Genomic DNA, 15,467 nt, shown 5'->3' on the forward strand with positions numbered 1-15,467 from the left:
AAGCACACCCTCTGCATGAAAGAGTTGCCCCTTATGTCCCTTTTACATCTTTTCCCTCTCACCCTAAATCTATGCTGATTAGTTCTGGACTCCCCCATCCCATTGAAAAGACCTTGTATGTTTATCCTATCCATGCCCCTCATTGTTTCATAAATCTCCATAAGGTCACCCCTCACCCTCCGAACCTCCAGGGAAAACAACCCCTGCCTATTAAGCCTCTCCCAAATGCTTCATCTCTGGAAACATCTGTGTAAATCTTTTCTGAAACCTTTCAAGGGAGAAGGCAGGAAAATGGGGGTGATGAGCAGTCTTGATCGAAAGACATAGCAGACTTGATGAGTTGAATGGCCTAATTCTGCTCCTATATTTGTGAACTTTTGAACTCTGGAGCAGGCAGGACCTGAACCCGATTCAGGGTTAGGGTCACTACCTCTGTGCAACAAGACATCCATAAAAATATCAAATCCTCCCCATCGGGAAATTGCATCCCCAGTCTCCTGAGTCACAGATGGGGATACTAACCACTACACTACCGAGGATGCAGGACAGTTGCAAGATGATGGGGATAGGGGTGGAGAAGGGGTGGGTGTTTCAGGAACTATTATAGACATGAAAGTGTGAATGGACTCCTTAAGTACTGGGTAAAAACAAGGACTGCAGATGCTGGAAACCAGAGTCTACATTAGGGTGGTGCTGGAAAAGCACAGCAGGCCAGCAGCATCTGAGGAGCAGAACGAAGCCAGTCAATGATCTGACCTGTGCCACACAAACACAGTCCCCCTGGAGTATTACCAAAGGTATGTTCAGGCTGTAGGAAGAGATCCAATTCCCAGTTTGATCTGGAATGTAATCCCCACAGGTACACTGGGAGCGGTGATCCATTTGCTCCACATGTGGGAAGGGATTCACTGAGTCATTCAAACTCAAACACATTATTGACTTCCGACTGGACAGAAAGAATTAAACTTCTCAGCAAAAACCACTTTAAAAAAAGTTCAATTTTTATAGTCATAGCGAGAATCACAGTTTTCCAAACTGTGGGCCAGTACTCGTGATGTTGAGAGACCAGGTTTTGAATGCATGGCCGCCCAGGTAACAGTGGGTGCTGTGGGGCTCACAGCGATGACTGATTGGCCGACTCTTTAGATGCTCGGTTGTTTCTGTGTTGTTGATGAGGCTTGGCCTCATGGACTGCTCTCTGAAGTTGGATTTAAAAGAAGTTTTGGAAATTATGAGAAAAATCATACCCCGAAAAGACAGTGAAAAACTGTTCACCATGGTAAAAGCATTGAGAATAAGAATGCAGATTTCAAATCCACTACAAGGAAGAAAATGTGAAGTGAGAACGAAAGTTCACACAGTGAGTAAATAGATCTGGAAGACATCGCATGGAGCAGTGTTTGATGCAGGTTCAGTCAAGAGCATTGGAAAATTATTTGATGACAAGCAATGTACCAGTTTCCAAGGAAATGTCAGGAAAATGGCACAACGTCAGAAAGCTCATTTAGAGAGCTGCATGGACACAATGGGCTGAATGGCCTGCTTCTGTGATTTAGTAATTCAGTGGTTCATAATTGCTTATCAGGTCTTCGTCAGTTGTGAACGTCAAGCTAACATCTGCTATTTTGTATGGTCAGTCAGGGAGATCAGTCAGATCGATGTTTTATAACTGCAGGGATTGGGACTAGGACCCAGGTATTCACAGTACGTGTCAATGATTTAGATGAGGGAACTAATTGGAATATGTTACAAATTGCAGATGACACAAAGCTGGGTGGAAGGGTGAGCTGTGAGGAGAATGCAATGTTATTTGGACAGTCTGAGTGAGTGGGTAAATGTATGTCAGAGGCAGTTAGTGTGGATAAACGTGAGGTTATCCACTTTTCTAGCAAAACTAGAAAAGCAAATTATTTGAATAACTGTAACCTGGGAGATGGGAAGGTTCACCAAGAACTAATCCAAGACAGAGGACCGGAAAATTTGTGGCTGTAAGAGCTGCTCCTTTTTTGAGATATTTTCAGTGTTGGAGGGATTTCCTTGAATTCCAGGAGCAGCAATTAATGTTTTATATGCTGATGCATTGTTTTGGTAAAAAAAAATCAAGACAACAGCAATTTCAAAATGGAGAACGACAGCCAAAGGCAGTGAGCACAGGTCTGTAAGGGAGAGAGAGAGAGAAAAAGAAACGTATACTCCTAACGGACACAGCAGTGAATCAGCATAGTTACTGCCTCTGCTGTTTGAAATCATGTACCTCTGAACATCTTGGAAAAATTAACAAACAGCAAAATTGACAGCTGATCTTGGAGGAACATGTGTTGGAGAGCTCACAGCACAGGAACAGATTAGTGCACACTTTTTAACGTGTAACCTTGCTATATGTCTGCAGTAGTGAATAGAGTGGGTTTTTTCTTGATTATATGGTTTGAGATTTTAGAAGTTCACCAGCGAGTCCACAACAGGGGAATGGCCAATCACCTGCTCCAAGCACAGGAAGGGATTCATCAATTCCTCCAGCCTGCAGACGCACTAGCGGGTCCACACCAGGCACAGCATGCTCACCTACTCTCAGTGCGGGAAGGGCGTCACCCCTCCTCCCACCTACGGAGGCACCAGTGAGTTCATGTGCCAGCAAAGGGTGATTGAAGGAACAAGTGCTGAGTGCCATTATCGACTGGACTATCAACCCAGTTCTGGGGACTCCTGGGTTTGAATCCCGCCACAGCAGATGGCGGAATTGTAATTCAGTCAGAAATCTGGAGTTCACAATCTCACGATGAAATCATTTTCTGGGGAAAGAAAACCATCTCATTCACTCATGTTAGAGTCCGTCTGCAGCCCAATCCTGAGTCAGACTGGTTCTGTTTCCAAAGTAGGGATTTCAAAGTTTGTGAGAAGATTTGTAGCTCGGGTGCTCGTTGTTGTGGTTCTGTTCACCGAGCTGGGAATTAGTGTTGCAGACGTTTCGTCCCCTGTCTAGGTGACATCCTCAGTGGGAGCCTCCTGTGAAGCGCTTCTGTGATGTTTCCTCCGGCATTTATAGTGACAACCGGAAGCGGCAGATACAAATCACTATAAATGCCGGAGGAAACATCACAGAAGCGCTTCACAGGAGGCTCCCAAGCACTGAGGATGTCACCTAGACAGGGGACGAAACGTCTGCAACACAAATTCCCAGTTCGGCAAACAGAACCACAACAAGTAGGGATTTATAACATGTCACATGGATTGACTGCCTGAAGATTGTGTGCTTTTTGAGCAAAATATAATGTATCTGCAAATAAAATTCTGCAATTGCAATTTCACCCCATAAACTGATGTGTGCATGTTAGTGTGTGTGTGTGTGTATGTGCATAAGAGCATGTGTTTGCATACGACCATGCTTGGTAACGTGTGTGAGTAATGGGATACAAGCCTGTGTGAGTGGGGTCACTTGTAGTGTGACATGAAACCAAGGTCCCTGTTGAGGCCATCCTCACGGGTTCCGAACTTGGCTATCAGTTATACAACACACATTGGATAGGGCAGGGTGGGGCTTGTCTTACAATTTGCAGAAGGTGGGAGGCTCTGGATGCTGTGATCCAGGGCAAACACACCCTAGAGGACATTCGTTCAGAGAGATGGAGCTGGAAGGCAGGCTGCAGACATGTTGAGGATAAAGTGGGAAAGTTAACCAGGCACTTTATTCTGGGAAACGGTCATTCCTCTCTGGAGAGAGCCTTTTGTTTGCATCAGTGGATAGGGTCAGGAGGGTGTAAGTGCAGGACTGGCAGGTAAAAGGGATCTGATACGACCATCTGCAGGTGGGAGGAGCTAACCGGTTGGGCAGTGGGAGTAAAAACAACATTGGGGAGGGGGAGGTGGTGGTAAGGGACAGAACAGTGACAGGGATGGTCTCCGTTCTCTGCAGTTATCAGCAGGAGCACAGATGGCATTGGTGTCTGTTTGGTGCCAGGTTTCAGGAACCGATGTGCTCAGGGCTGGAGAAGTGGAAAGGGAGGTTGCAGTGGGTGTGGTCCAACAATGTCAGGAGGAGAGAGCCTCTGCTGAGGGCACATGAGAAGTTAGAAACTATGAGGACAAAGCAGAACATCAAAGCTCTGGGCGGCACGGTGGCTCAGTGGTTCGTACGACTGCCTCACAACGTCAGGGACCTGGATTCGGTCCCACTCTTGAACAGCTGTCTGTGTGGACTTTAACACGTTCGCACTCTTCTGTCTGCATGAGTTAACTCTGGGTGCTCCAGTTTCATCTCAGTCTAAATATCTGCAGTTCAGGGTGGATCGGCCGTGCTAAAGTGTCCACATATGTGCAACTGAGGATCGGTTAACCATGGGGAACTGCAGGAAAAACGGGTGGGTCTGGAAGGGATACTGTTTGGAAGGTCAGTCTGAATTTTATGGGCCAGATGGCATGTCGGGATTATATGATTCTACTGCATTAGCCAAGCATCTATTGAGAAACGATTGCCATAGGTCTGCTATGGGTGGAGTGGGTTCCAATTTATGAGACACTGACACCAGTCCTGAGGAAGGTGGAATTTGTGCTGTCAGTCCCCCAACCATTTGGTCCCCGTCTACTCTCTCTCCTCACACTCTGCACCCACCAACTCTCTGTGCTCAGCCTTCTTCTCTCTCTTCCCCTCATTTTCTGCACCTCACCCTCTGTCCCATGTAATTCTCTCTCTCTATATATATACTCCGCTCTCTGTCCATTCTCTCCTCCATCTACCATTCTTCCATGCTTTCTCGTGCCCTCTTTGATTGCTGTATCTCTTTCTCAGGAAAAAGAGAATTGATAGTGATGACTCTACCTGAAAGACAGGGGTGCGCAAGAAATGGCTGATCTTTAAAATTAAGAACAGCTAAAATGATATATTCAAAAACATCGTTAAAGTCTAAAAGCATATTAATTTATTTTTTAAAAGCTGCAGTCATGTTTCTGAAACTTGCATTGAAATGTACAAATAGAATCATACAGCACAGAAACAGATCCTTCAGTCCAACTCGCCCATGCCCTCCAGATATCCTAAATTAATCTAGGCATCCATTTGACAGCATTTCGCCCATATCTCTCTCACACCTTCCTATTCAGATACCCATCCTGACCCCGATGCCTTTCAAATGTAATTGTACCAGCTCCACCACTTCCTCTGGGCAGCTCATTCCATACAGACACCACACTCCACATGAAAGTTACCCCTTAGGTCCGTTTTAAATCTTTCCCCTCTCACCCTAAACCTATGCCGTCTAGTTTTGGACTTCCTCTACCCTGGGGAAAGACATACAAAGCTGGACGAAATTCAAAAGGAATAAAATGTCGAGCCACAGGGAAAAATAAAATTGTGGCTGCAGCTTTTTTTCTCCTATTGACATTTGGACGCTGAAAATCTGTCGGTAACGCCAGCAGCTCCACAGAGCATACTGCGCATGCTTCTCGGTGTCAGCTAGCACTGCGCATGTACTGCGGTGTCAGCAAAAGCACTGAGCATGTTCGTCGCTGTCCGCGGAAACGGCGCATAACTTTCTTCTGAAAGACCAATGGTGAGACCCGGAGGACCGGAAGGAACCTGGTCCTCCTGCCAATCAGAACAGCGTCTTTGTCTGAATGCGGAAGTTGGGCAGTGAGTTTCTGAAGTTGCTGTTGTTCCTCTCTCTCTCTTTGAATGAACTTCACCCCAGACTGCAACTCTGCCCAACATCTGTGGGTACCGCACTCTCTTTTCTCACCCAGTTTTTCTATTCTTTTTCGTTCTGGGATTCAGTTGCTGATTTGCACGAACTGAAGGGAAAGGGAGTGAATCCAGGGAGGGGACAGACTCTGGAAAAGTTGGTCCAGGTCTGTGTCTCCGTTGGCAAACGCACAGCAAATGCAGTAGTACCACAATGTAAAGTTAAAGCCTATTGCTTTTTTAAAAAGGCAGAAAGGAGGTGCATGGTTTAAATGATAATATATTGGTTTGTGGAGAAAGTGATGACTGGAGATCAGAGTCAAGTGTCGCTGGAAAACACAGCAGGTCAGGCAGCATCCGAGGAGCAGGAGTCGACGTTTTGAGCACGAGTCTTTCATCAGGAATGATGTGTGGATGTACAAAGGGGTCTCAGCGTCCTTCTGCACCAGTCACTGCCAGTTGTCAGACAGGTGCAACAAGCAATCAGCAAGGCAAGTAGTATATTAGCAAGAGGAATTGAGTTCAAAAATGGGGATGACTTCCTGCAATTAGTGGGGGGGGGGCGGTAATTGAATATATTCAAGGCTGAGGTCATCTGGCTTCAGATGAACAACAAAGTGGATGGTTATAGGAGAAGGCAAGAAAATGGTTTTGAGAACATTACAGAATCATACAGCACAGAAATAGACCCTTCAGTCCAACTAGTCCTTGCTATGTTTGCATACTAAACTAATCCCATCTGCCAGTGTTTGGCCCATATCCCTCTGTCACAAAGCTGGTCCTTATTCTAAAAGCTGGTCCTTCTTCTCAAGGATACTGTGTCCTTGGTTTTTTTCAGAGTGGTAGTAAAATGGGCCTGGGCTCCAAAACGGATGTTTTAGTACAGAAATGAAAGGGTATTGGTCGGCTTTTTTGTTTATACGTCAACAGATGAGACGTTAGGCCCAAGCTTTTATGTTTTCGAAGTGACTTGCGTAATGAAAGACGAGTGATCTGTTGTGAAAGCTGAGGCCTTGTTTGAGTGAGTTCAGCAGTGGACTGTGTGGAGAAAGGTTGTTAAACTCTCTCTCCTTCAGCCCTTCTAACTTTGACCTGTCAGCCTCTGTTTCAGTTTTACTGTATGTTTAAGGGGTTTGTTTATTGGGACTGTTATGTATATTTGGAACAGTATAATTAAGTCTAGTTTAGACAGACTGAGTTCTGTGGATATTCTATATTCTGTTCTTTGTGTTTCATTCTGTATTCTTGTGAATACATTTATCTGTTTTAAATCCTGGTAGTCAACCTAGCTAACTCTGGGTAATTTTCACTGTGCACTTACTGAAACAAATAGCAAAGTTACGGTCTGTGCTGCCTGCTTAAGAATGTTTTGAGTGGTCTGGCCTAGTCCATAACACGTCCAAACCTTTCCGTTCACGTCCTTATCCAAATGTCTTTTAAACGTTGTAACTGTACCTGCATCCCCACTTCCTCTGGACATTCATTCCACATACGAACCATTCTCAATGGGAAAACAAAGGTGACCCTCCTGTCTTTTTAAAATCTTTCTCCACTCACCTTCAAAATTTGCTCCCTAACTTAAAACCCCCACTCTAAGGAAAGGACACCCATCATTCACCTCATCTATACCCCTGATAAGATCACCTCTCAACCTCCTATGCTCCAGTGAAAAAGGTCCCAGCCTATCCACCAAGATGTAGGTATATTCATATCCAGTTCAATGTTGCTCCCAGTTCTCTCTCATTATGTCCAGGACAGCAAGAGACCATAAGACATAGGAGCAGAAATTAGGCCATTTAGCCAATCAGGTCTGCTCCACCATTCAATCATGGCTGACAAGTTTCTCAACCCCATTCTCTTGCTTTCTCCCCGCAATACTCAATATCCTTGATGCACAAGAACCTATTTATCTCTGTCTTGAATATACTCAGTGACTTGCCCAACACAGCCTCTGTGGCAATGAATTCCATAGGTTTCGCACTCTCTGGCTACAAAGGTTTCCCCTTTATCTGCGTTCTAAATGGTCTTCCCTTAACTCTAAGGCTGTGCCCTTGGGGCCTTGTCTCTCCTACCAATGGAAACATCTTCCCAACATCTACTCTGTCCAGGCCAATCAGTATTCTGTATGTTTCAATGAGATCCCCCAAGCGTGGGCTGTAAATCAGTGTAAACCAGACCCTTCAGGATACAGCATGGATTAGGTTCAGCAAAGCGAGAATGGAGGGAGAATGTGTGGGGTGGAGATTTTCAGCGTTTAGGAAATAAGAGAGGAAAGAAAGTTCAATCTAAATTAGAATTAGGATGGGCTGATGGGCCGAGGAGTGGCAGATAAAGTTTCATTTAGATAAATGTGAGGTGTTGCATTTTGGAAAGGCACATCAGGCAGAATTTACACACTTAGTGGTAAGGCCATGGGGAGTGTTCCTGCATCAAGAGACCATGGATGCAGATTTGTAATTCAGTGAAAGTGGAGTCACAGGTAGACACAGTAGTGAAGGCGGCGTTTGGTGGCGCTTGCCTTTATTGATCAGAGCACTGAGTACAGGAGTTGGGAGTCATGTTAAGGCTGTACATAACATTAGTTAGGCCACTTTTGAAATACTGCATTCAATTCTGGTCTCCTATGTTAGAAAAATGTTGTGAAACTTTAAAAGAGTTTGGAAATGATTTATAAGGCTGTGGCCAGAGTTGGAGGGTTTGAGTTATAGGGAGAGGCTGAAAAGACTGCGGCTGTTTTCCCTGGAGCGTAGGAGGCTGAGAGATGACCTTATAGATGTTTATAAGGGGCTTCGATAGGAGTCCAAAATGAGGGAGAGAGAAAAAGGAGTTTACACTGCAGTGAATCTGCACAGTTACTGGACATTGCAGTGCATCTGGGAAAGGTTAATGAACAGCAAAATTCACAGCTGACCATGGAGGAACCTGTGTGGGGGAACTCACAGAACAGGACCAGAGAAGTGTATAGTCTTTAACATGTAACCGAGCTGTAAGTCTGCAGTCGGGAATGGAGTGGATTCTTTCTTGATCATATGTTTTACTGACATCTGTCTCTTGATTAAATTTTAAAATATAAACCACAAGTACTGTGTTAGCCCAGAGCACTTTTTTAGAACAAAAAGACGGTGCTTTTTTTTGGGTCTGTAGATTGTGAAGGAGCAAAGGTGGCCATTATGAGAGTGATATGCTCTTCCTGTCAGATGTGGGAGATTAGGGAGAGTGTCCATGTTACTGGTGAATATGTCTGCAGTAAGTGTGTTTGCTTGTAAATCCTATTGGATCGCATGGATAAGTTGCAGCGACAGTTCGAAGTAATGAGGAATCTACAAGACCTGGGACTATGATGGTTTGGCAGTTATAGGAAGGGAGAAAAACCGCAGCTACAGGCATGGAGATGGGGAAGGAGGGGTAGGCAGGTAGTGCAGGAGTCTTCTGTGGCTGTCCCCATTTCAAACAAGTCTGCTGATTTGGAAAATGTAGGGGGTGATGGTCTCTCAGGGAATGCAGGACGAACAGCCAAGTTTCTGGTCTCGAGACATGCTCTCATGCAATGAGGGGTACATCGGGTTCCAAGTGATCAATTGTGATAAGGGGCTCTCTAGTCAGAGGCACAGACTGATGTTTCTGTGGTTAGCAGCGAAAAATCAGAATGGTGTGTCACCTCCCTGGTGCCAGGATCAAGGCTGTCTCAGAGAGGGTGCAGAATGTTCTCAAAAGGGAGAGGGACTGGTAAGAGGTCATTGTACACATTGGAACCAATGACATAGGAAGGGAAAAGGATGTGATTCTGAAGGGACAGTGGAGAAAGTCAGGCACAAATTTAAAAAAAGAGGTCCTCGAGTCTAGGAAAATCTGGATTACTGCCAGTGCTATGAACTAGTGAGGGTTGGAATAGAGAGGATAGAGCAGATGAATGCATGGCTGAGGAGGTGGTGCATGGGAGAAGGGTTCACATTTTTGGATCACTGGAATCTCTTCTGGGGTAGATGTGACCTGTACAAGAAGGATAGATTGCACCTGAATATTGGAAGAGGGCTAATATACTGGCAGGGAAATTTGCAAGAGCTGCTGGGGAGGATTTTAAACTAGCAAGGTGGGTGTGTGGGGAGGTACCCAGGGATATAGTGAGGAAAGAGATCAATCTGAGACTGGTACAGTTGGGAAAGGGAATGAATCAAACAGTCAGGTAGGAAGGGACAAAACAGAGAGCAAGGTAGGACTGACAAATTAAACTGCATTTACTTCATTGCAAGAGGCCGAACAGGGAAGGCAGATGAACTCAGGGCATGATTAGGAAGATGGGATATGATATCAGAGCAATTACAGAAAGGTGGCTCAGTGATGAGCAGGACAGGCAGCTTAATGTTCCAGGATACAAATGCTACAGGAAGGATAGAAAGGGAGGCAAGAGATGAGGGGGAGTGGTGTTTTTGATAAGGGATAGTATTCCTGCTGGCCTTAAGGAGGACATTCCTAGGAATACATCCAGGAAGGCTATTTGGTTGGAACTGAGAAATAAGGAAGGGATGATCACCTTATTGGGATTGTGTTGTGGGAAATTGAGAAACAAATTTGTATGGAAATTTCAGATACCTGTAAGAGGAATAGGATGGTTATTGTTAGGGATTTTAACTTTTCAAACATAGACTGGGATTGCCATCGTGCTACGGGTTTAGATGGAGAGCAATTTGTTAGAAACCGACCTAAGGGGCAAGTTTTTCATGCAGAAGGTGATGTGTGTACAAAGCTGCCAGAGGAAGTGGTGGGTGCTGGTACAATTATGACATTTAAAAGGCATCTGGATAGGTATATGAATAGGAGGGGTTTAGAGGGTTATTGGTCAAATGCTGGCAAATGGAGCTAGATTAATTTTGGATATCTGGTCGTCATGGATGAGTGGACCAAAGGGTCTGTTTCTGTGCTGTGTCTCTCTGACTCTGGCTTGTCACTAACGTTTGCCACGTCTCTATGGTCAGTTTCTTTCTGATGTCGGTGTCAATACCTTGTCTCATTCCGACCCCACCTCCCCACTGGATTGACAGTGATGACTTTTGTAATTTTTTTTACAGACTATCTGAAGAGGGAAGTTTCAAAATCAACAACTTATGCTTGACTCTCCTGCTCCTTGGATGCTGCCTTACCTGCTGTGTTTTTCCAGCACGACACTTTTCGACTCTGATCTCCAGCATCTGCGGTCGTCATTTTCACATCAATTTCTGACAGTCACTCAATCCATCGGGACAGCAACGATTTTTGACTATGATTCTGTGAGAAGGAGCAATGCTTTTTGGTTCCTGTTTCATAACATTTCCTGCATCAGTGGGACTGGATGAGAGACCCTACTGTTGCAGTGCACCGAGTGTGGAGCCAGAAACAGTTATACGGCCTGGAAAGAGGAATTCACACTGGGGAGGGGCTGCACACATGTTTGTGTGTGGCTGAAGCTTCAGCCATGGAGAAACCCGAGGAATCCTGCCCCATGGAGAAACCGTGGAAGTGTGGTGACTGTGGGAAATGCTTCAGTTTCCTGTCTGCCCTGGAGACTCATCGGCGCAGCCACACCGGGGAGAGGCCGTTCTCCTGCCCCGAGTGCGGGAAGGGTTTTACCCGCTCCTCCAACCTGATGGCCCATTGTGGGTCCACACAGCGAGGAGTCCGTTCTCCTGCCCCGAGTGTGAGAAGAGCTTTGCCCAGGCCTCTACCCTCATGGCCCACCGGCGGGTCCACACTGCGGTGAGATCCTTCCCCTGCCCTCAGTGCGGGAAGGCCTTCAGCAAATCCTCCAACCTGCTGACCCACCGGTGGCTCCGCACTGGGGAGAGGCCCTTCAGCTGCCCTGAGTGTGGGAAGGCCTTCAGCAATTCACCCGCCCTGCTGAGGCACCAGTGGATCCACACCGGGGAGAGGCCATTCTCCTGCCCTGAGTGTGGGAAGAACTTTACCCGCTCCTCCCACCTGCTGACCCACCGGCGGGTCCACACGGGGGAGAGGCCCTTCAGCTGCCCTGAGTGTGGGAAGTCCTTCGATAATTCCTCTGCCCTGCTGAGGCACCAGCACGTCCACACGGGGGAGAGGCTGTTCCCCTGCCCTGAGTGTGAGAAGGGCTTTAAACGCTCCTCTGACGTGCTGGACCACCAGCGGGTCCACACGGGGGAGAGACCGTTCAGCTGCCCTGAGTGCGGGAAGGGCTTTACTCAGGACTCCAACCTGCTGAGGCACCAGCAGGTCCACACTGGGGAGAGGCCACTTGCCTGCCCCAAGTGCAGGCGGAGGTTCATGTCGTCCAGTAACTTGCAGAGACACCAAAGGGGGCACCAGCAGATTCCGTCGTGACGCTGATGTGGGTCACCCCCAGGACTGAACCTCCTGCCCGTTCTGACAGTGGGTGCAGTGAGAACGTCAGAGAGCTCTCTGTTTTCTGCTAGACAGCACCCACACACCCCTCCCATCTTCCCCCAACCCCAGGTTGGCTCACGGGCGGCACAGTAGCTCAGTGATTAGTGCCACTGCATCATATCGCCAGGGACCGGGGTTCGATTCCACCCTCAGGGTGACTGTCTTTGTGGAGTTTGCGCATTCTCCCCCCATGCCTGCAAGGGTTTCCTCTGGGTGCTCCCATAATCCAAACATGAGCAAGTGAATTAGCCAAGCTAAGTTGTCCCAGAGTGTTCAGGGATGTGTAGGTGCAGTGTATTGTTTAGGGGGTAATGTAGATTAATGGGGTAGGGGAATGGGTCTGGGTGGGTTACTCTTCAGAGGGTCGGTGTGGACTTGTTGGGTTGAAGGGCCTGTTTCCCTGTAGGATTCTGTGAGCTTTGCTTGCAGTGCTGCTCACTGAGCCCAGGACTGCATGTTCCCACTGAATTGATCGGCACAAACCTCAAATGGCATCCAAACCAATGTACCAAACTAAAGGGGTAGCCATGGGCACCCGCATGGGACCCAGCTATGCCTGCCTCTTTGTCGGGTACGTGGAACAGTCCATTTTCCTCAGCTACACCTGTTCCTCCAGTACATCGACGACCATATTGGTGCCACTTCATGCTCTCACAAGCAGTTTGAACAGTTCGTCATCTTTATCAACACCTTTCATCCCGACCTCAAATTCACCTGGACCATATCCCTTTTCAGGACCTCTCCATCTCTGGCTACCGACTAACCATGGACATCTACTACAAGCCCACCAACTCCCACAGCTACCTAGATTACGCCTCCTCCCACCGCATCTCCTGTAAAAACGCAATCTCTTATCCCCAGTTCCTCCGCAGCATCTGTTCCCAGGATGACCAATTCCACCGTGGAAAATCCCAGAGGGCCTCCTCCTTCCAAGTTCACAATTTCTCTTCCCACGTGGTCGCCAATGCCCTCCAGCACATCTCCTCCACATCCTGCATCAACGGCCTTGAACCCCACCCCTCCCACCGTCCTCACCTTCTACCCCACCAACCTCCAGATACATCACATCAGCCTCTGCTACCTACAAACAAAAGCCACCACTAGGTATATTTTTCTCTCCCCACCCCTACCAGCATTCCAGAGAGGCCATTTACTCTGCGACTCCCTCGTCAGGTCCATGCGCCCACAACCAGCCCACACCCCACTCCCGGCCCCTTCCCCACCACCACAGGAAGTGTAAAACCTGCGCCCATACCACTCCTCTCACCTCCATCCAGGGCCCCAAAGGATCCTTCCACATCTGACAGAAATTTACCTGGACCTCCACCAGTGTCATCCACTGTATCCATTGCATCCAATGTGGTCTTCTCTACGTCAGAGAGACAGGACACCAACTTGTGGATTGTTTCAGAGAACCACTCTGGGACACCCACAAACCTCACCGCCCTGTGGCTGAACACTTCAACTCCCCCTCTCATTCTATCAAGATCATTGAGGTCCTGGGTTGTCTGCATCGCCAAACCCTTACCACCTGACGCCTGGAGGAAGAACACCTCTTATTCCGCCTTGGGTCCCTGCAACCACATGGGATCAATGTGGAATTCAAAAGTTTCCTCATGTATCCTCCTCCTCCTTCTCCTCTCTCCCCCATCCCCCCGCCCCCATCCCAGCCACAAGCCTCCACTTGGCAGCGTCCTCCTGACCTGTTCATCATCTTTCCCATCTATCTGCCCCGCCCTCCTCTCCGACCAATCATCTTCATCTGCTTATCGCATTCTCAGCTACCTTCTCCCAAACACCCCCCCTTCAATTTATCTCTTAGCCCTCCCCGCCCACAAGCCTCATTGCTGATGAAGGGTTTAATGCCTTAAACGTCAATTCTCTTGCTCCTTGGATGCTGCCTGACCTGCTGTACTTTTCCAGCACCACACTCTTGACTCTGTCCACCTATGTTGTCAGAGATATAGGACCTGCTCCAAACTGATCCACAGTCCAGTTGATGGGACAGGAAACCGCTTCCTTTCTCGAGACAAGTCTCCCGAAGAGAACTTGCTGGCTAACTGATGTACTGAACTTCACAGTGTCCCACTGCTCTCAGTTACCTGGAAGGGGTCCACACATGTGCCTAAGGTGGTGCTCGAGACCTTTAATATCTCTTTGGGATTGATCCTCATTCATTTGAGGCTGTGCAGTCATACAGCCCGGAAACAGACCATTCAGTCCATGATCCCCAACTGAACCAGTCCCACCTGCCTGCACCTGGCCCTTATTCGATAGTCATAGTCATAGAGATGCACAGGACGGAAACAAACCATTGAATCCAACTCATCCATGCTGACCAGATATCCTAATCTAATCCTACCGAAGGATGCAGGATTAAGAGTTCTCTTTGGCAAGAGACCTTAACAAGCTGTAGTAATGGACTCAACGTATGCGATCATATTTCATCTCATATTTTAGAGACATGGTAACTAGATTTAGCCTGTCTACAATAATATATATAAAGAGGAGGGGATCATAACACAGGTAATGGAAAAATTAATAAGGAATGGAAGGGGTGGGGGGGAATGGTAGTGAAAATACAGTGAAATGGGGGGATTTCATTCAAACCTAATTTCGAAATATGTATGAAAATATAGAGACTGCAGTCCTGAACATGACAGTAAAATGTCCCTTTCATAAAGAAGCATAGGCAAGAAATCAGACAGAGATACATTTGTCCCATTGAGCCTGCACTGACACACCAAAGAGCATCCCACCCAGGATCATCCCATTCTCCTGCATTTAGCATGACTAATCCACTTAACCTACACATCACAGAGCAATTTCGCATGGTCAATCCACCTAACCTGCACATCTTTGGACTGTGGAAGGAAACCTATGCAGACGTGGGTGGCGCGGTGGCACAGTGGTTAGCACTGCTGCCTCACAGCGCCAGGAACCTGGGTTCGATTCCCGCTTCAGGCGACTGACTGTGTGGAGTTTGCACGTTCTCCCCGTGTGAGGTAGCAATGTCAAGCACTGTGCCACCCCAATATGATATAAAATTTAAACAAATGCTCTAAGCTGCAAATTTGTCCATGTGAAGAACTTACTGCAAATGATTTGAAGCAAGAATCCATATGAATTGTGTTTTAATGATTTAAAATCTTCGACCTTTGGAATGGTCTGCGAGAGAGAGTGTTGGAGTCAGATTCAATTATGGCATTCAAAAGAGAGTTGGATCATTAAACTGAAATGGAAAGTAATCAGTGTTCGGTGAGGAGTACTACTGGGTACTGTGGTGATTATAATTAGGTCAGTCAGGTGAGTTCCCTTATTGGAGGTGTTCACCTGCACTTCTTAACGTTTCACTTCAATAACCTTGAGATTCCCAATATCTGTAGGGCGCTTCCTCTGTTCA

At 47.1% G+C, this 15,467-nt stretch overlaps 1 protein-coding gene across 1 annotated transcript; it reads left to right on the plus strand.

The window, feature by feature from the left end:
• Window positions 1-5,615: 5,615 nt before the first annotated feature.
• LOC132808111 (gastrula zinc finger protein XlCGF49.1-like) lies at window positions 5,616-12,001 on the plus strand. The gene is made up of 2 exons (XM_060822001.1): window positions 5,616-5,703; window positions 10,738-12,001. Exon 2 carries the CDS (start codon window positions 11,183-11,185, stop codon window positions 11,999-12,001), a length of 819 nt encoding a protein of 272 aa, XP_060677984.1. The 5' UTR covers window positions 5,616-5,703; window positions 10,738-11,182.
• The last annotated feature ends 3,466 nt before the right edge of the window (window positions 12,002-15,467 follow it).

The sequence above is a fragment of the Hemiscyllium ocellatum genome, assembly GCF_020745735.1.
Source record: "Hemiscyllium ocellatum isolate sHemOce1 chromosome 27 unlocalized genomic scaffold, sHemOce1.pat.X.cur. SUPER_27_unloc_31, whole genome shotgun sequence".
In the NCBI taxonomy this organism is placed as follows: domain Eukaryota; kingdom Metazoa; phylum Chordata; class Chondrichthyes; order Orectolobiformes; family Hemiscylliidae; genus Hemiscyllium; species Hemiscyllium ocellatum.